The 21176-nt window shown below is 40.7% G+C and overlaps 2 protein-coding genes across 2 annotated transcripts in view; both read right to left on the reverse strand.

Annotated features, from left to right (window-relative positions):
* The window catches only part of TRPM6 (transient receptor potential cation channel subfamily M member 6), a 90904-nt gene extending 87314 nt beyond the window's left edge, over positions 1-3590 (reverse strand). The window contains exon 1 of the mRNA XM_074533042.1: positions 3465-3590. Within this exon, the coding sequence (XP_074389143.1) occupies positions 3465-3566 (102 nt within the window). The 5' untranslated portion in view covers positions 3567-3590. The remainder of the gene's footprint in view (positions 1-3464) is intronic.
* An 11827-nt stretch (positions 3591-15417) lies between these two features.
* Positions 15418-21053, reverse strand: LOC106629522 (uncharacterized protein C9orf40 homolog). The gene is made up of 2 exons (XM_074533410.1): positions 20634-21053; positions 15418-16733 (listed from the first exon to the last, which is right to left on the reverse strand). The coding sequence occupies exons 1-2, from the start codon at positions 20952-20954 to the stop codon at positions 16575-16577; spliced, it is 480 nt and encodes a 159-aa protein (XP_074389511.1). The 5' UTR covers positions 20955-21053; the 3' UTR covers positions 15418-16574.
* Positions 21054-21176: the final 123 nt, after the last annotated feature.

Genomic DNA, 21176 nt, shown 5'->3' on the forward strand with positions numbered 1-21176 from the left:
GGAGAGTCAGAACAGGTGGCCAACCCTTCAGAGATACAACCGAGTCCCCATCACCCATGTGCAATCTCTAGCATTAGAGGAGGAGCTCACTAGGAAAAGTCTCACTAGTGTTTCCATAGTGGAAACACTAATTTTCTTACATCACAGGGCTGACACCGAAGTGCAGCCACGGTGCTTACCAAGTTTAGGCCACTGTACCTGAAACCATTGAAGGCTGGCAGGCATGCATCTGCCCCAACACCATTCCTCTGCAGACATTTCCATTACTGGTAACACAGAAGAGGGTTGACCTCCACTCACATCTCTAAGACTTAACAACTACGAAAAACCAGAAGCAGCAATTTTATTAGCTTGTGATTTGGAAACTGAGATGACAATATGTCACATCACCAATGAGTTTTAAAAACCCCTCTCGCTGACTAGCATTTATCAAAGTACATCATGACAGCACTTGGCTTCTGTCCTGGTAAAAAGAACAAGAAAGTTCAGAAACTGTTTTTAGATGCCTCATTCTGTTCCTATATGATGGACAGAGAGTACTGTACAACTTAGAAGAGGATGTAACAGCAACTGAACTATGACAGAGATGCAAAGGAGTGGCAATCCTACAGAAAGGATGAAGATGAGTGCTTTAATGCTATCTGCTTTCTTTGAGACTTAAACAGCTATGGCCCCTGACCAGGGTCTCTATTCTTTCAGCTGGAAGGTGAAAGTGTGACCACCTCAAAAACTGAGGGAAAGTGTTAGAGAGGAAAACGTAAATCAAAAGTACTGGTAATTCAAGTCACACAGAGTCAATCACAAGATTTTACCTAGAATGCATGTTACACGGTAATAAGTTTATATATTACAAGAATCAAGGAAGGTTCACACAGCATTTGATAGAGCCTGTCTGAAAGTAACAGAGGGAAGACCAAAACTTGCAAAACTGTGATCACCTCAGGTTGTGCTGTAAATCACCCAAAGAGCCTCAAATTCATTGCTGCAATACTCAAAAACTTGGATTATCCTGTTTGAACCTAACACCTCCATGGAGAGCACAGAAAAACCTATAGATCAGCCTGCTGGAGGACACACATGCAGGGATCCACCTTTTCACTTAACACAGTGCTACTAAGTAAAAAATAAACTTAAGATAATCTGAACCACAAAAAGGAGTGATGAAGGAGCTATTTATGTAGGAAAATAGGTATGAGGAGTAATAGTTCACATAGATTTTTCCTCCTGGAGTAGTTTAATTTAGCTTCCACAGACCAGATTACAGCCACACTGTCAGACATTGTAGATGGGATACAGTAGTCCAGCATGGTCTGTGCATTCCTATTTGTGACAGCAATCACGTTCATCCTAGTGCTGACAGCCCCACAAAGGGACTGACCTTCCCCTCACACCGCTGCAGCTTTCCCGTGACATGCTGTCCTGTGCTGCAATCCCACTTTACAGACAGCACAGTTCTGGCTTCATGGCCATTAAATCCTGTTTTCTATTATCCAGGACACCTCCCAGTGTGGTTATGCAGAGGCAAACAAGAAGTCCTGGGGAGAATGAAGGAGTGACCCTCCACCGTTTCCAGGCCCATGAGGTTCTCCACAAAGCCAATCAACATGTACACAAGGTTTCACTGGCTCCAGAGGGATCTCTGCTCTTAGACGCCAACATCAATTTTGAAAAATGAAATGGAGGCAGGTAAATCATTTACCCACAGCCCAGACTGGAGTACTGTCTCTACTGCATAATCATATGTATACCTGAACAGACATGTTTATTGAAACTATATTTTCCTTTATGAGCAGTAGACATTTCAAACTGACCTACCTTCTGCTCTTTTCAAGCTAGTACGTGGCATTTTGCCTTTCACTAGGGGGTCACAAAGGGGCAGAAGGGGAGAGCAGTAGCAAGTAACAATTATCTGCTCCCTGTTCCCGTAATAAAAAAAAAAAACAAAAAAAAGTCACGGTGAAGCTCAAAGAGAAATGTCTTTTACTGGTATAGCTCTGAATGATTGTAATGTTTTCTTCCTGAATCTGGTTACTACTAGAAACAACCTACTTCAATACATTCATTACTAGGCGGTCCCTGTGCCCAACTGTGCCTGCCTGCTCTCTGTGAAGAGAGCTGTGGCTACACCCTGACCTCGTAACTGTCACGAAATCTACATTTTTTCCTTACCAAGCCATAAAACAATTAAGGAAACTAGTTCAAACACAATAACCTATTTGCTGCTTAATGTGGTTTTAATACTACAATATAAGCCTGATATTATTTTAAATAAAGTTATTATGGTATAAGATAAACTTACCAAAAACCTGTAAATTGATTTCACAACTTTACAGCAAGCTTCACAGAGAAAGAAAAGAAAACTGTGATGATATTTCCTTAAACTCATTTTAGGCTCACATCAGTATCCACTGATTCTTATAAGTAACACTGCAATTCCCCTGGCAGGTCCAAAAGTCATGAATCTCTAAAACGTGGCTACTGCAGTGTTTTGGTAGCAGAATTTTGTGGTTTGACATCAGGTGTTCACAACTCAAAACACTAGCTCATATTTTTCCTTAGTTTACAAGAAGATATTGTGTATTTTGAAAAGGGTATTCATGAAGAGACATATAAAGAATATTCCACTATATACACATTCCTTTTATCAGAAAGTTTATCTGAAAAAGATTCAGAAGATACTTTGCTACAACAATGTCAACAATGTTGCTACAGCATGATCTGTGTGAAATATTATCCAGCTTTGTAATGTTATGTATAGTAGCAGACCTGTCTTTTTAAATCCCAAACATCTGAATCACAAACGTCCCATCTTTAAATTTAAAGAAAAAACAAACAGGAAAAAAAACCCTGCAAAACCGCAAACAAAGAAATAAAAACATTCACTCAGCATCACAGTAGAAAAAGTGACAATTTACTAAAGCTGGAGGCACTTTTCTGACATGTTGCACCTAAACTTGTGGCCATTTGGAATAGCACTACGGCAAAGCTGCCTACCCCTAGCGTGGGCAGTCTTCTTTTTTTTTTTTTTTTTTTTTTTTTTTTTTTTTTTTTTTTGCCAAAAGCTTTTCACGGCCACCAGAATACAAGCAAGCAGATCTGTGTGTTTGTATGAAACCACTCAAGTCCCTGTCTGCAGAAATACCAGGAGCTAAACAGCACCGGCCCCAGAACACCAAATCCCGGGTTAAGCCATGGGGTTTCTCTTTGCCGTCAGCTAACGCTGATTTTTCCCCCCAAGCCGCCTGCACCTTCAGAGGGAGCCTGCTGCCGGTTGCGGGCTGGCCCGGACGCCCCTCACGGCGCGGCGAGCGCTCCGGCCGAGCCGGCCGAGGCCGGGCAGGATCGCTCACAGCCTCCGCTGCCCGCCGGGCCACGAGGGACACGGGGGACACGAGGGACAGGAGGGACACGGCACCGCCCGTGCTGGGGCACAGTGGGGTCCCCGCCGGCCGCGCCGCCCTCACCTGCGGGTCGGCGCGCTCGCGGTGCGGGGCCTGCCAGCCGCGTCCCCAGCAGCGCCACATGGAGCCCGGCGGCGACAGCAGCAGCTCCCGCCACGCCGCCATGGCCCGGGCCGCGATCCTTGGCCCGCGGCGGCAGCGCGGGGCGGGCGGGGCGCCGTCCTTTACCCCGGGCTTCTGGGCGAGCCGGGCGCTACCTGCCCCCAGTGCCCCAATCCTGGCAGGCGCTGTCTGCCCCCAGTGCTGGCGGCGCTATCTGCCCCAATCCTGGCAGGCGCTATCTGCCCCAATCCTGGCAGGCGCTATCTGCCCCCAGTGCTGGCAGGTGCTATCTGCCCCAGTCCTGGCAGGCGCTATCTGCCCCCAATCCTGGCAGGCGCTATCTGCCCCCAATCCCGGCAGGCGCTATCTGCCCCAATCCCGGCAGGCGCTATCTGCCCCAGTCCTGGCAGGCGCTATCTGCCCCCAATCCTGGCAGGTGCTATCTGCCCCAATCCTGGCAGGTGCTATCTGCCCCCAGTGCTGACAGGCGCTATCTGCCCCCAGTGCTGGCAGGCGCTATCTGCCCCAGTCCTGGCAGGTGCTATCTGCCCCCAGTGCTGGCAGGCGCTATCTGCCCCAGTGCTGGCAGGTGCTATCTGCCCCCAGTGCTGGCAGGCGCTATCTGCCCCAGTGCTGGCAGGCGCTATCTGCCCTCGCAGCCATGCTTTCCTGCACAGGGTGGCCAAGCACCTGCCCTGCCCTGGTCGCCGCGGGACCCGCGATGGCCGGGCCGAGACGATCACCGCTCACATGCCTCCCCTCCCAGGCCCAGCTGCGCTCTTCCACCCTGCCAAATTCTTTCTCAACATGGGAGACCGCATCACAGGCACCCCGAACCCAGCACATGCTTTTTGACTTTGGTTTGCCTCCATCTCAGCCCCTCTCCTAATGCCTCAGTCATTTTTCAAGGGGTTGTAAAAGTATATTCATGGTATAATTTATGATGAAAGTAACAAGAAGGTCCAAGAGGAAAGTAGCAATTTTCTTGAATTATGAAATGTGAAGACTTGAATCATAGGTAATCAAGACATTATTGAAGGCAATAAGGTAAAAAAGGAACAGTAGCAGTATTACAGCTCATGACAGTGACTACAACCAATGAATAAGAAAACGGTGTGTGAACAGTGTATTAATTAAAGTCTTCATAAAGTGATGAAATCTGGATAAAATTTTTAACACTTAGGTTCTTGATCTTCCTTGTCATCTTCACATACTTTCTGTATTAGTTTTTACACACTGACAAAACTTAAAGGAAATTCAACAGTCCCTCAGCTGTTACCAATTTCCCCTACATGACTGGAGCCCTTGAATGTCCCAAGGACCACAGCCATCAAACAAAACAAAGTCCCTACAATAATTATACTTGGTTGTACCTAGTGAAAACTAATAAAACAGGCATACAGCATTCTTCTTTATCCTGAATTAATTTCCAGTCTTTGTTTTCTTCAACTTGTTTCTCAAACCTTACTTTTCAGCCAATCTCCACTTCCTCTTATCTCACACTTACCCTCTTCCTGTAATAAACCCCAGGCTCCATTTCCTTCATATCTCAGCTCTGCTCTCTCATCTGCTTCTTGACTGCTGTTTCTTTTATTTTCTTGGTTTCTGGCCATTGCATTGACTGTGAGCTCAAATGTCCATCTAATTCTGGATGTTATCTATATTTCCTATCCACTTGTACATTCTAGATCTTTCTTCCATTTCCTGTCTCAATTTCTAATTTTCCTGCTCAGCCAATTCTTATCTTTCTCTGTTGTGCTCATGTCCCTTCTCCTCCCTACAGGAGAGGCTTGCTTTCAGGCCATGTTGTTCCATTGCACGCACCTGAGCAGAGCCTCTGTGAGCACCAGGGAGAAGATAGCTCGTACACACAGCCTGAGCAGCACCCCGAAAAAGCAGAGTCTGCTTGGTTCTTGGGCATGCCACTGGAAATACTGGCTGTCAGGCTTGGCAGTGATTTCATATGAACTATTATCTCAAAGACAGAGAGGATAATAAAACTGTTTCCAGCCCCCTGCCTAACATGGTTTTCTACTTCCTGTATTTCTTCTATTTTGTCTTTAGACTTTTATATTGCATTTCCCACATGGTAGACCTTAAGAAAGTATTACAGCTTGTAATTACAGGATGGACTTGTAGAAATTTTAGCAGGTGTTGAACATCATGTTAATTCTTCACCTAGCTACATCCTTTTTTCAAGGTATTACGTTACTGTCAATTAAATTTTCTCAATCAAGTCATCCTGAGTCAGCATAGAAGCTTTTGGCTCAATTTGCTAGTATCATCAATGTTTATAAATGAAGAAAATAAATCTTATAATAGGATGTATCAGTAACTGTTGCTGTGCCCACTCTTCATATGAATCTGAACTCCAAAAGGAACTTGAAACACAAATATCCCAGCACATTCAGCTACTGTGTCACAGCTAGCTGTACACATTCCACTGATTGCAAGCATTTTCTTAATTCCAAGTTTCTGCCATTTTTTCCTAAGTTGTGAAGAGTCTTTCAGACATAAGAAATTCTCAGTCTTCTCTGAAATCAGGTCTTTCCATTTCTTACCTAGTACAAAGACCTAAAAATCTGCAAAAAGATATATGAGCCAATTTATGCTGCAAATTCCCACACCCAATTCCTCAGAACTTCACTGATATGAGAATACATGTGGTATGTTTTATAACAGCCACTTTAGTAGTTCAAAGTCCACATCACTCTCATGTACTCTCTTGTTTCCTCTAGAAACCAGAACTGCTGAGATGTTTCCTCCTTATCAATCTTATTTCTACAGACTTACCTTAAGACCAGTGCTGTCTTGCTTGTCCATCTTTTAAGCTTCTTTTTTGTTAGTCCTTTATTTCCAGTGTCTAATCTGTCACCTCAACAGCAGTGCAGACAGCTCAGTTCTAGGACACTCATTAGGAACAGTGCATCATCACATCTCTTGCTTTTCATGTCCTAAGTAAGTTAAATGTATACTTGTCAAAGTATGACTGCATTAATTCATTAATCACCTTGCATAGCTTACAAAGTCCAAGTGTACCAAAAAGCAATCTCAAAGGAGGATAATATGCTTAATACAAACACTTACCACAGAGGAATGGTTTTGTTTCTGTTGTTTCCATGGGTGGCCTGCAAAGGCATAAACATCCAGATACCCACTCTCTTCTCTAAGATCTGTTATATCATACCTCATATCCAGCAAAGTAAACTGGAATGTTTTTGGTGTTTTTTCCATCCATCACGTTTAATCAAGCAGAATCTACTAGATGTTCATACAGAGTTCAGAATGAAAAAGCTCAAACTAATTTATATGTCATGCACTAATCTGTTTTAGAGGGAACTCCCATTTTCATTGTTTCATCGTGTCCAAACACACTGAAGATACCGAGTTTCATAAGACTGTATACACACCTTTACCTTTGCCTTAGTGCCCTAGCAGACCTTCAAGAACTGATGATGCAGCAAAGAGAGGAGCAAGGAAAAAAAGTGGTAGGCTGCTTCTAGATTTCTCCCCATTCATATCATCATCAGCAAACCAACCTGCCTTCAGGCTTATCTTTATCCAGTAAAACTAAAGAAGTAGCGTAAGTCAATCCAAGACCAAAGGCTGGCAGCAGATATATTGAACACACTCATCAGATGATGACTTGTTTCAGCCTCTGCTTTAGCATGCTCTGGAAAGGCATTGCAGCAGATATTGTTCATTATAGCACAAAATACAAATATTTTTTTACCATGCAGATTCTGAACTACAACAGAACAGAATTTTCTGCTTTGGTCTCTGCCTTCAACATACAGTGTATGAAGGCAACCTCCTGGGAGCAAACTTAAGTCATGCTTTATTGCTTATTTCACAGTATGCATATATACAATGATTGTTCCAGGTCTGATATAGTAAATCTTCTCTCCTGCTGCCCAATACACACTGGTATTAGAAACTGATCTGCCAGCAAAAGAGAACATTACTTCCCTCATCACAAATAGAATTTTTTTTTAATATTAAAAGATGATAGAACACAGACAGGGATATAAATGTCAGTCATTTATTTGTTCACATGATAAATGTGCTTCAGCAGGAGACAAGAAAGAAAAGAATTTTGAATATTGAATTACACACAGATGGGATGTTTTCTTTTTTAGGCATGTCACCCATGCAACAAGTAGTTACTGATATCTGAGGATGGCTCAAAATCCCTGAACATAGTTCTGAAATTCTATTAATGAAGAATTATTGGAAGCCAATTGGAAAGTCTGCAGAACTTATTCTGTGAGAAAAATTGTTTTTATAACTTTAGAATTTCTAGTTGCCAGGAACGTAGTGGGGTAAGTTTTGTCAACCTGATGGTCACAATCACATAAAAAATTCATCATTCTCCTGGAATGCATTCTGAAATACCCTAGGTATAGACCCAAATAAGAAAATGTGATAGAATATTTCAATCCTGTTACAATCACAGATAGTTTCTGTGCTTGCAGTGATGGTCCCATGGATACCAGAATACTGCTTCCCACAGCAGGACATCACAGTCCAGAATGGAGAAACAGTATTTCACATGGTGTCTCTAGTCTCTGGTACTAAATCTTATTTAACAGAAAATTAGTAGGAAAATTAGTGGAGGCATTCTAAGAGAACTTGGTGTAGAAGTGTGTTTGGCAGATTTAAGGCATAGTAACCTCCACCTCATGTGGATAATGCTTTACAGTTATAGAGAAGCACAATGTACTTTCACAGGACAAAAATTATAGATCCACAGAATCATTTAGATTAGAAAAGACCTCTAAGATAAACCAGCCATTAAGCTAGCACTGCAAAGTCCACCACTAAACAATAACATTAAGTGCCACATCTACACATCTTTTAAAAACCTCCAGGGATGGTGACTCTATCACTTCTCTGGGCAGCCTGTCCTATTACTTGGCAGCCTTTCTAGGGAAGAAGGTTACCCTAATACACAACCTAAGCCTCCCTGGCACAACTTGAGGCTTCATCTTGTCTTCTCTTGTTAATTGGGATAAAGCCCCAACATCTGCCTCACTACAATCTCCTTTTAGGTAGTGAAGACACACACAAGGAAGATCCAGGATAAAAGGATAACATTGTGGTCTTTACCTCAACATTCAATGACTCATCAGATAGTATGTGTAGCTAAACAGTATCACCTTTAAAAATTTCCAAATTTCTGGGGAATCTTTATTGACCAATAACCCAATTCTTACTTCTAAGAATAAGCAGTCTTGAGGGTTTTGTAAAATCCTTCTCAGGCAGTATTGCCTCTCTTCTGTAGCTCTCTCATTCCTGGTATCTCTCAGAGTGGTCAACAGATTTTTCAAAAGTACTTTCAGAGTACTCCTAGAAGGTAAGATTACTGTTTGACTTAGCTTCCTGGACTGTGTCAAATGACAGGCATATGGATTCTTCAATGGCATTTCTTCCAGACATTACCCCAGAGCTCTCAAAACCTCATTTTAAAACAATTTTCAAAATCTGTATTTTCCTTTCCCACCAGTTTTTTCACAGCACAAGCTGGGGTTGGTAGTGTGCAGATACTATTCAACATCTTATTGGTGACACAGATGCTGGGAGCAAGAGCACCCCAACATGTTTGCCAGTGACACCAAGATGAGTTGTGCAGTCAAACACACTGGAGGGAAGGGATGCCATCCAGAGGGACCTTGACAGGCTTGAGAGGCGAGCCAGTGCAAACCTCATAAAGTTCAACAGACCTAAGTGCAAGGTCCTACACCTGGCTCAGGGCAATCCCAGACACACCCACAGGTTGGGCAGAGATGTAATTGAGAGCAGCCCTGTGGACAAAGATTCGGGGGTGATAGTTATGAAAAAACTCAGCATGGGCCAGCAATGTGCATTTGCAGCTTTGAAAGCCAAATGCATTCCAGGCTACATCCAAAGGAGTGTGGCCAGCAGATTAAAGGAGGTGATTGTGCCCCTCTGCCTTGCTCTTGTGTGACCCACCTGGAGTCACCCACCCTGCGTGCAGTTCTGGTGTCCCCAGCATAAGAAGGACATGGAACTGTTGGAGCAAGCCCAGAGGCCCATGAGGTTGGTGAGAAGACTGGAACACGTCCACTACAAAGACAGGCTGAGAAAGTTGGGACTGTGCAGCCTGGAGAGGTGACCTCATAGCAACCTTCCAGTATCTGAAAGGGACCTGCAGGGAAGCTGGAGATATCCCAGCCCTGGCAGTGTTCTAGGACAGGCTGGATAAGGCCTTAAGCAACCTGGTCTAGTGGCAGATGTCCCTTTCCATGGCAGCAGGGATATGAATTAGAATTTAAATCCCTTCAAAATTATTTTAAAGCCCTTCCAAACCCTTAACATTCTATGTGTTTATGGTATTTTTCTCACAGGGACTATACAGAAGTTGGAACTGGGAAAACAGAGGTATTCATATTCAAACATGTGTCAAAGAAAATGTTTCAAGCTTTAGAGGAGACAAACAAAAATCTTTGAGCTTAAGACTGAAAAAAGAGCCCTGTCCACATGACTGATCTCTTTAATTTGAACTAACTGAAAATTATTTACCTAAAAATCAACTATTCACAAAAAAAAAGAAAAAAAAAAATTTAAAAAGTTACCTACAAATCGAATGCCTGAAAATCAAGGGTTAAACAATGATGAATGTACATGAAGCAGCACACTTCACTAAGGAAGAAGGAAGTCTGTTCTTTAGTGACAGACTAAAATAGAGAAAACCTGAATTTACTAGGGTATCTGTGAAGTACACTGAGCACACCCATTCTCAGAGTGGAATACAAGACTTAAAGCAATGCCAGATTATACAGTGCTAGAAGATGGGTGGTTTCATGATGAATAATACTGTCTATTGTCGGTGCCAGCCTTCCAAGGGCTGAAGGCAGATCCCTGTTCATGTGACATGTGCATTTAATAACTGCTGGGTGCTCTGCAGGCAAAGGACAAACACTTGAGTGTTGGCTTTCACAGGCCACCCAGCAGCTGTGGGGTCTGGGCAAGGGCTCCCCATCACGTTCTGCCTGGTGGCCAAGCCATGGCAGAAAAGGCAGGGAACCATTTGGATTCACCTGCACGTGGCCTGCAGGCATGGTTTTGAGTACCCCGTGTTGAAAGCAGCAGGCAGTTATCAGCAGATGCTGGTGTCAGCTAGGCAAAGCACTGTTATGACAACTGTTCTTTAAATAGTGTTTTGAGTAGTTATCCCATACTAAATAATAGAAATATACCATAATATGAACAGTCAAACTCATTAACTTGGCTGTTATTGCTGCTGCTCTAATTTCACCTTTAGGTACCCAGATTTCTAAAAGGAAAGCAAAGTAATTTAAGCTTACTTCTCTTCAAGAAATTAAGTCTACTCTTTCCTTGCAGCAATCACCCATTTCTAAAACAATATTCTTCTCTTATAACTCAGTGTCTTAGTTCTTACATAATTTTTATACCAATCTGTTTGCTAATTGCTATAGTGTGTTTTTAAATTGTAGGTTTTTTATCACAGGAATTAGCATAGGTGATATTTTAAGTCGTATTCTCTTCAATTCCTTCCTCATATGAAAACATCTTTAATATTTTTCTTTTCTGAGGAAAAACTGACTAGCCTAGGAGAGAGAATGAGTTTAGTTCCATCATTGTGAAAATCACATCAAATTAGTGTGACTGATTTTATTTTCATACGGTATTGCGCAATCTTACTTCAGAATTATTTTTATGAGTTAAATTTCTACAATGAAAAGCTGTCTTTGGTGTCTCTGTATTTGCACATTACACATTTAGAAATACAGAAGTTTTTCTGAAGTACATTTTCCTCTTTTCAATCACAGGTTTCTCCAACTTCATAAAGGTAAAAGAAGAAAAACTATTACAGGATTCACAGATGTAACCTTTTGTGATTATTTGATTTTTTTAAAAAATTGTGATTTCCAAATGATGATCATGAAACCAAAGGATTTTGGAAGCTTACTTTGTGTCAAAGCAGTTTTTACATAATAATTATGTAATCAGAAACAAAATAAGGTGGTGCTTTTTGGGTTTTTTTTGGTTTCGGTGGTTTTTTTTTGTTTTGTTTTGTTTTGTTTTGTGTTGTTTTGTTTTTTATTCCAGGAATTAAAAGAAACTGAAAGCAATTTCCATACTCTACAAGTAGAAGCATCAAAAGAAAATATCCTGCATGCAACATCAGACTTCAGAGAGAGGTATTTGACACTTTGAGTAGATCCCATAAAATTTATTATTGTGTTTCAATTTAGGTAGAATGCATCTGTGTACTACTCAAAAGAAGGACACAAATTTCACCTGTGGAAGAGAACAATGAATGGCTCATTTCCATTCACAGCTCTGCATGAAAGGCTTTTCTCTAGCTTAAACTCCACTGCAGATAGTACAATGCTATTTTTGTTTCATTTTTTCAACCTCATACTTGGTAAATCACTTAATTAATCATATTCCAATCCAAATGTGAACTGCAAGCATTCACATAAAGAAAGTGGAAAAAAACCTGAATGCTTAGCTAGTCCATATCCCTTCTTTCAAAAGTTCATTTTTGTAAAATAAGACAAAAAAAGCAGATAAACAATCATCCACCATAACATTTTTTAAAAAAAGTAAACACAGAAATAAAAATTTAGCTTGCTTCCATCCCACTTTCACATTTTTTTTCCCTAGGAATGGTAACATATCACTAATAAAAAAACTACTTCTTCCTTCAGTAGGGGAAAAAGTTATTGTCTGTATGGTTTTAAGAGAAGAAAGAACAGTATTTTTAAAGTCCTTAGAAGTTACTAAGAAGTCATGAATATAAGAATACTTCACCGAGAACATTAAAACCATAAACTACTACTGACTACAACTACTACTTTCAAATACAACACTAAATAAAATATACTGTTAAAATATAGTTTACATCACCATCAAATTCTCTAATACAAAAAGCATGAAGTAGGAATTTTATTCAGGAAATAGGAAAATAAGTATCTCCCTTCTCTTAATTTTCTTCATACCCCGCAAATAATTACATATATACAAACATTTAAATACTTCTTTGTGAGTTACTTTCTTTTGAATTAGCACTTACCTTTCTCTGCCTCATATTAGACATTTCAAGTAGCCTTCAGACACCAGCTGAGGTTTTCATCCAACACACAATCTGATAAAGCTTGTTCCCCAGTTCTAACTAAAGGAAGCAGTGATACAAAGCAGTAACAACAAAATCCCATGTATTAAATTGATAATTGGGTTTGGTTGGTTGCTTTTTGGTTTTGGCGGGATGAGGAGATTTGAAGAGAATTAAGAGATGAATCAAAACTCCTTGACACAATGTTTTTACTCCAGTTATGCTGACAACCTTGTGTCACCTTATGATCAGGGACTTGAGTTGATCTGCCCTTATTTATGTATCAAGTAAGGACATGATTAGCATTCATGATGTCACTGCTTGAATTTTGAGTAGCAGTCTGGAATAAAAGCATGTCCAAAACATTTTCCAGATTCATGGTAACTTGCTGTGAGTGTGTATTGCCACCTAGAGTGTCAAAGTTATAACTGTAGGCATGGAAGGAATTAAGCCAGCCCAGGCATATTAGTTATTATGAAATGCTCCTTTGAGCACAAGTTTTGCTGCAGAAGCAGTGAGTCTGTGCAGTCAAACTCCTCTTCCCAGTCAAGGTCAGAGGCTTTCACAAAAGAATACATTAATTTCCCCAAATGAATCTACCACTCTGGTTAAAACATGCTGGGAGATGCTGGACACTAATTATCTTTAATTTCACCTGGTAACATATACGTTTGCACACTTTTATCTTCTTTATGAAGGATCCTATATATTTTCCAAGCTCCTATATACAAGCATTTTTTTAACATCCACTAAACTCCTGGCCAACAGGAAAAAAAAATCAACCAGCAACTGTCAAAACAGTGAAAAACCTATTATTTTATCAACTATTTAGTTGATACTATATTCAAATTACTGTAATGTTGCTCTGCTGAAATGGAGCTAATGCTGAAAATATTGTCATTGATCTGCTGGCCAACTCACAGGCTGAGTTACTTCATGATCCACCTTCCATCCCCATTTTTTCCCTTTCCTTCTACCACAGTCTACTGACCCAACACACGTTCACTTATGCAGCCTGTTTTTCTCAGTAGTTCTTCACTTTCCTGATCTGGACTGAGCTCTAATCTCTTCCCAGAGACTTATCTATCTTAGGAACCATAGACATAATCAAACACTTCAATAAACACAAATCAAATAATATAAATTAGGCCTTTAGTTTAGAATAATGCAAAAGACTTACTAAATGTTGGTCATGCTACTTTGTTGTTTAAATCTGCTTTGAAACATATTTAACTTTCACATCTGACTTGCTATTATTCCTGTACCCTTACTGTGCAACTTGCTGATACTGCACCTGATCAACCCGGGTGGGGTCTAGTTACCCCTTGCAAGTTCTTAAGCTTGTGACACTGGTCTTTCCCTTTAGAAAGCAGAGAATACAAACTCCCAGTTAACTATAGAAAATTTTTTTTTTTTCATTCTGAAATTTAAAACCATATCAAATTAAAACTGTCAGTCAGTATGCAGCTACTGAATTGTTGCAATGTGTGATGGCATTTCTTCATCCTAAAAGAACATTTTCTTTTCACTGGATGTTAATGTATACGCAGATTAAAACTTACATACAGTTTACATGCAGCTTTGGAATGAAAGGTCTCTAGAAAAATGGAGACAGAAGTCAAGACCAGCAATTTGGCAGTGCAGTGTCACATGGCATCTGCAGACACCAGACACTGAGAAATGCAATTTCTTATACCTTTTGTCAGCTTTAGTGCAAAATTTATGTGATCTGTCATCACCCCTCATTACTGCTCCAGCCTTTTGCATAACCCAGACTCTCAAGAGTAATTTCAAACAGTTTTCCAAGGCTTTTAAATTCACTCTATTTGCAAAGAGATGAATGGAAAAAATGAATCAGCTCAGGAAACACTCTAAAAGTAACCATAACATTCCAGCCCATAACAGAGTCCACAACTGGAAAAAACTATGAGGAAAGTGTTTGCCTACAGCACAATTGCAAATGAAGTAAACATATGGCTTACAGCATACTGCAAGCTTAATTTGTTGTAAAGGACTTATTTATCTGGTTAGGGGATAGATCAAACATGTATTTGAAAGACCATAATAAAACATCTTCTGTTCCATGAAAGGAGTGGAATGACAGATTTTAATCAAATGCAGGCTATTGCTAGGATGTACCTACCATGAATGAAGCACCAAGCTGATTTTAAATGAGCAGTGTGTTGCAAACATACTAGCTAATAATGCAAAATACTGGATCCTGAGAACAGTGGATGATCTGAAATATTATAGAATTCACAAATACAGGAAAGCATGTATTATAGAGGGTCAAAAACCCCTAATCATATAACCAATTCAAATACCTCAACAAATTAATAGATCTATTTTTTCACTAATTTATTTTGGTTATAGTAAACATGAAATAGCAGTTCTATAGCCTTCTTGCCATAAAAGAAGTTTGTTAAAAAAAAAATTCAAAGTATCTCCTAAAACAAGTTGGTGTATTTGAACTTAAACAAAATGTTAAAACTGAGAAAAATACATAGTGTCCAAATGTGTATCCAGCTAACCTGACAGAATGGAGAAGGATATTCAAAGAGGCACCATTAACTGCTTAAGTCCCTAAGCCACCTCCTTTCTCCTGAAGGTTTGAGATCTTAACAAGCTAAATGAATAAGCAACAAATACAGATAACCTATGCAGCACAAATTGCAGCAAAAGTTTCCAAGTGTTTACCAAGCAAGCTGACAAGCTCACTATTTAAAGCAAAAAGACCTAGTAAAACAAAGATACAGAAGCAGAAATCTTATGAAATAAAGTCAAGAACTTCACTTAGTAATAGTGACAAAATTTTCACATACACACAGGCAAAACTTTATTGTCCTTTAACAAACACATTATTAGAAAAAAAATAAAATTCAAAAGTTGCCTTTTTCCATAGTGATTACAGAAAAAATACGTTTTCTGTCCTTAAAGACAAATCATATTCCAAAATGTAAGTCTTCCCACACAACTTCAGTCTATTATTAAAGACGTCTAATTGTACTTCAATATGTAAATAAATTGCAAATCACAAACATCAAGTTCATATTACACAGCAAAAAACCACAATTTGAATGAACTTCTGCAAAAACTTTCTGCAAAATTCACAGTCTCTGCAAAAACCACACCTCCTTCAGTATAGTTTGAAAAAGTGTGTGTGGTCAGTTTATATTGCACTAACTTTTCTTGACACATCTGCCCAAACCTGTCATTCAGATCCTATCAACTGGTTCAGAGCAACATCACAAAGACTAAAAACAGCAGTAACTTTAGAACGAACTAAAAACATAAAAAAAGGGGTGCCCACTGCTATCCATAATGCAAAAAAGAGAAGGTGAAAAAACTTTTTCACAATGAAAATGTGAAACTTTTCAGAACAGCAGCAGCTTTCAGCAGAAAGTAGCCCCTTTTCCTTCCCCTTCTCTGCCACACTTGGTTTTTGGTTTGCATAGAAAAGGGAATGTTTTGTCCAATTTTGATGGACTCATTTTTTGGTTTAGCTATTATACAGAAAAAAAAAAGAACACATTAGAAATCACAAAAGTTTGTGTGCTTTATGATAAAATCACATGTTAAAATACTCCACTTTCAGGTACCACACGTTTTTTTTGTTTAGGACAGACAAAATAATTCTGCATTTCAACATGTAACATATCCCCATTTCTTTTAATTGCATCCCGAAGTTCTCATTTTCCTTATTCTTCTTTTAGTCTGCCTCCATGTCTTCAAGTATTCCTGTTAGACACTGTTGGCTCCTCCTTACTGCACACCTTCAGATAGCTTCCTCTTAAGTACCCAATATTGTCCATCCTATCCACTAAGGCAACTCAGATTTGCTTTTAAAGACTGCCACAACAGTTTCTCCAAGACCGCAAAAACATGCTTATTATTCACCCAAGGAACAAAACCCCATCTAAATGGAAACAAGTTCCTTGGGAACAGATGCACAGCTATGAAACAACTGATCAGGTTTCCATTTCAGTTTCTGCAGCATCAGTCCTTGCAGCAGTTTTGGCACCCGATGGAGTCTCTTCATCTAGGTTCTGAATATCAGACAAATCAATAGCAGGCAGTGGTGCTCTCCAGTACAGGAATGAGTTATATTGACAGAATTCCTCTTCTTGCTTTGAAAAGAGACAAATAAACAAAAAGTTAACAAAACATTAATGTCTATACCAGCAGCAGAAAATAATAAAAAGAAACTTTTTATATGAGAAACTGAAACTAGGAACAGTTACTCAGCTATTACATATTAGCAACTACTTTATGATTCTTAACTAGATCATCATTTACTTCTGCCTTTTCTAATACTCTTGCAAAGAATTATGTAACAGCTTCCATATTCCACACGTTTATTCAGCTTACGACTTTTGCACAGAAAAAAAGGTGTAAAACTTGTGCAATTACTGGACTTTGCATACAAAAATGGCTCACTGCTTTTCCTTCTTGTAATAGTATTCAATTTTCATGCACATTTAGAAACATTCAAAAGAATGTATTTAGCTACTTAACAGCGACTCAGAGGGATGATACATGCAGGATAAAGAAAGCATTTTAAACAACATTCTATTTCCTCTTTTCTGTATCCAATTTTTGTATTCAAGAGGGGAAAGTTTAAGAATCACAAAATATTCTGAGCTGGAAGGGACTCTTAAGGATCAACAAGTGCAGCTCTTAAATGAATACCTCATATGGGGAGCAAACCCACAACCTTGGCATTATGAGCACAATGTTCCAACCCATCTAACTAGATAGTATCTCAAAAAATCTTGGGAGAAACAAACACATTCTCATCTACTAATTTAATATGGCATCAGAATTTGAATTGTTTTTTAAATGTCTATGAGAAAGTGCAATGCCTGTTTATAGACATGTCACAGTTATCAACAATGGCTAAGCTGTACATGCTCTTTTGGACATGATACATCTAGGCAGAGGAATGAATTAAGTGATTGCTTAGGTCATGAGCATGTATTTTCTTCCGGTACATAAAAACAGTGTATGCTGACACAAATATAAAAAAATGCATTTTCATATTATATTGGGTTTGCATTTTTTCTAACATACAGTTAGAAGTTTTAAATATTTTACTTCACTGTCTCAGCTGTAATATAAACTGAAGTATTTTTAACAAATAAACCGGTGTAATTGTTTTGGTATTCCTGAGATACCAAAGTGCAGCCTGTGGGGGGTCAAAGCACCACTGCAATCTACACTGTGACTAAGCCAACTTCAATGGGCCTCTACAGTGCGGCTCTTGAAAATATTAATTACTTGTCTGTTGGTTTTGCAACAGAATAAAAAAAACCAGTAGTGAGTATCATCCCTACACCTTCTCAAATACTGAAAAATTATGCTTTCCCACTGTTCCCAGAAGACAGAAGTACATAAAATCACCATACTTCTCATTTAGAGAATACATTTTTCTATTTGTTACCACACAGACCTCTCCTGAACTACAATCTGTTGTACCAAGCAACATCTTCCTGCTACAAAACCCCTGCATGATTTAAAACCTGTAATAATTAGGAGAGGACGAAAGGTGGAGACATTTCATAGCAGTAAGATGGCTCCTTGCCTACAGAGTACTACTAATGTGGATTTCCCCACTGGGAAAGTCTGTCTTCAGAAAACATTAAAGACCCAAAGTTCCCATTAATTGAGACCAAAACCAATTAAATTACACCGTGATACAGGAACAAAAGGACTGATTATACTGAAACTGGAAGAAAGCCAAACTACAAGTAGTTGCCCATTCTTGTAAACTGGAAGTTTTGTACTGCACAGCATTAACAACAATTGACAAGTGTGGAAAGGATGACTTTCCAATCTGTACTGCAGCACAGGCAGTATCACTCACACAGAACTGTGCAGGGCAGGTGGCTAACAAATTATTTTAAAAAATCTTAGGCAGTGCAGTCTCAGAAACTGTCAACTAATTTTACAAATTCTCCTCCGCATTATTAGAATTCCCCTGACATTTTTTTTCTTTAAACTGAGAGCTAAGTACTTAAAATCAGAACCCTGATGCTTTGTATGCACAAAGTGAATGACAGCACCCTCGTTTCAAAATTATAGAGTCTAAGAGCTCATAAACACATACTCAATTTTGGACTAAGACTACATACATAATTACTCTCAAAAGCTTTCAGGTTTACAGATCAGCAATACTGCAGTGTGAAAATGAAAAAAAAAAGTACAAAAGACAGGCACAAATGCTAAACATTCATACCTAGAAGGCAAAATAAAACACCAAACGTTCAGCTTCAACTAAGTAAGCTTCCACATAGATTTTGAGTAGAAATTCTATCAAGGTAGGCAACAAGGTAGGCAAGCTCAGAGATACAAAAGCCCAGTTTCTATAAACTAAGTTGCATAATATTTAAGGAGTTCGTTTTCCAACTCTAGTTGCAAAAGTGTACTTTGAATTAAAATAATCTTTCTTCTCTGGCCAACCGCAATATGATGCTTTAAACTTTAACAAAAATACTGTGAAATTAACAGTATCCTGATCATACTTATTAATGCAATGAAATACACAAGCCATAAACACCAAAGAATAATACCAACCTAGAGACTGTATTTTCAGAAAGGTTTAAAAATCATAATCAGAAATAGCATTATAAAGTATTTAAAATATACAGGTGGGACACACAAAAAACAGAAGAAATATCTCTAGCCCAAAGTGTTAATCAAGATTTATTTTAAAACTAAAACATTTTTTACACAATACTGTGCTGATGAGAAACAACCTGTTAAAAATATTCTACATAAAGTACTAATCTTTACTGTGTGGAAATTCAAGGGGCTTGTGGCCTTCTGATCACTGCTAAAGCTTACAAAATTATGCCAAGTAACACCAAGAGCAAGTATACCTGTGACGGGAGTCAGACTGTTCTGCAGAGGTTTGTTCAATTTGTTTGATTACTACATTCGTGAATATATGTGTTCCGTCTTCAAAACTAAAAGAAATGCTTGTGCTTAAAATGGCTGTATAATATTCATACGACACAGAATTCTTTCTGAATTTCTTCCTGCCTTAATTTTACCATCCATGTTCAATAAAACGTACTAACAAATCAATCAACCAAGAAAACAAAAAAAGGCAGAGCATGAAAAACAAAAGCCACTGTATTCTTTACAGATCGTATGTGGGTGTTATACTCTGAGAGGCCTCAAATTATCGAAATTAGAGTCTACAACAGCCAATCAAAGCCCATCTAACCTGATCAGACTTTCTGCCACTTCCATATCACTGAGTCTAACAGTTTGGTCTTTCAAGATCCAGGTGAGAGAAAAAGTTAGTTTAATATGTACCAAACTTCTATGTTTGAAATGTGTGAAATATGATCACAATCTGCTTTGGTTGTGCAGAGTTTTTGGGTTTCTTTTTTAATTACAATTTTCTTCGTATGTACTAAATTTTGTTTTCTGAACTATTGTGTAAAATGCAGTCAAGGCCAGGAAGAAAAACGTATATTATTCAAAGTTAACCAGAAAAGTCGTTTCAATATACTCTTATCATTATGACACTGATGCGCTCCCTCAGACCACTGCCTCCGCTAAATGTTTTGGTTAAAAGACAACTCCGGCATTGCTATTAAATGTCAAAACAATAAGTTAAGGAAGCTGACGCTGTAGTGAGCCGAACCCTCACCCTCACGCAACAGAGGCGACACCAGAATAACCTCTGCACGCTTCCACCGCACTGCTGGACGGGGATAAAGCTGAGCATAAGCTCGGGTGAGGTGGACAGGCTGTTTTATGGCACGGAGCAGGGAAGGAACCGGTAATGCTGGATGATACTTCTCTAGCCTCGAGGAAGACAAAAGCAAAAGGAGCTTTAAGATGCCCCGGCCAGGAGGCGCAGATGAGCCCGGGCGGCGCTGAGTGTTCCCGGCGAAAGCCCGCCAGCACCCCCGGCTGACACCCGCGTCCTGCAGACACGCTTCAGCCGCTATCGGCACCGCCCCCCGCTTCCCTACCCGCGGACCGACTGACGCGGGCCCGTCCCGCACAGCTACCTCGGCGGCGGCGGCGGCCCGCTCTTTGCCCCGGCCGCCCGCGTGTCCCTCCGCCGCCGGCGCGTCCTGGGGCGCCACAGTCCCGCCGCGCCGCCGCCGCCCGCCGCCCGCGTCCCCCGGCTGCGCACGGGGGGCGCCGGGCCCGAGCCGCTTTCCCGGCGGCGCCTCCGCCTCCTCCAGTGGGCGCTTGAGCGCGGCGGGGCCGGCGCCGCCCGGCTCTGCGCGGGGCCGCCGCTCGCCCGCGCGGGGCAGCGCCGGCTCGCGCAGCAGCCGTTTCACCGGCACGTGGCACATCAGCGGCTCCGCGCGCCGCTTGGCCATGAGGGGCCGCGCGCCGGCGGCTCCGCGGGGCTCCTGTGCCCCGCCAGCGCATGCGCGCCACGCTCGGCGCCGCCGCGAGGGGCGGGGCTGCCCGCCGCACTGCCTGACGGGAGGAGCGGGCTGGCAGAGCCCTCACAGCCCAACCCTCACCCCGCGGGGAAGGAGGGAGCGGGAAGCGCCCTCACAGCCCAACACTCACCCCGCCGGGAAGGGAGGAGCAGG

Source organism: Zonotrichia albicollis, chromosome Z (genome assembly GCF_047830755.1).
Source record: "Zonotrichia albicollis isolate bZonAlb1 chromosome Z, bZonAlb1.hap1, whole genome shotgun sequence".
NCBI classification, from domain to species: domain Eukaryota; kingdom Metazoa; phylum Chordata; class Aves; order Passeriformes; family Passerellidae; genus Zonotrichia; species Zonotrichia albicollis.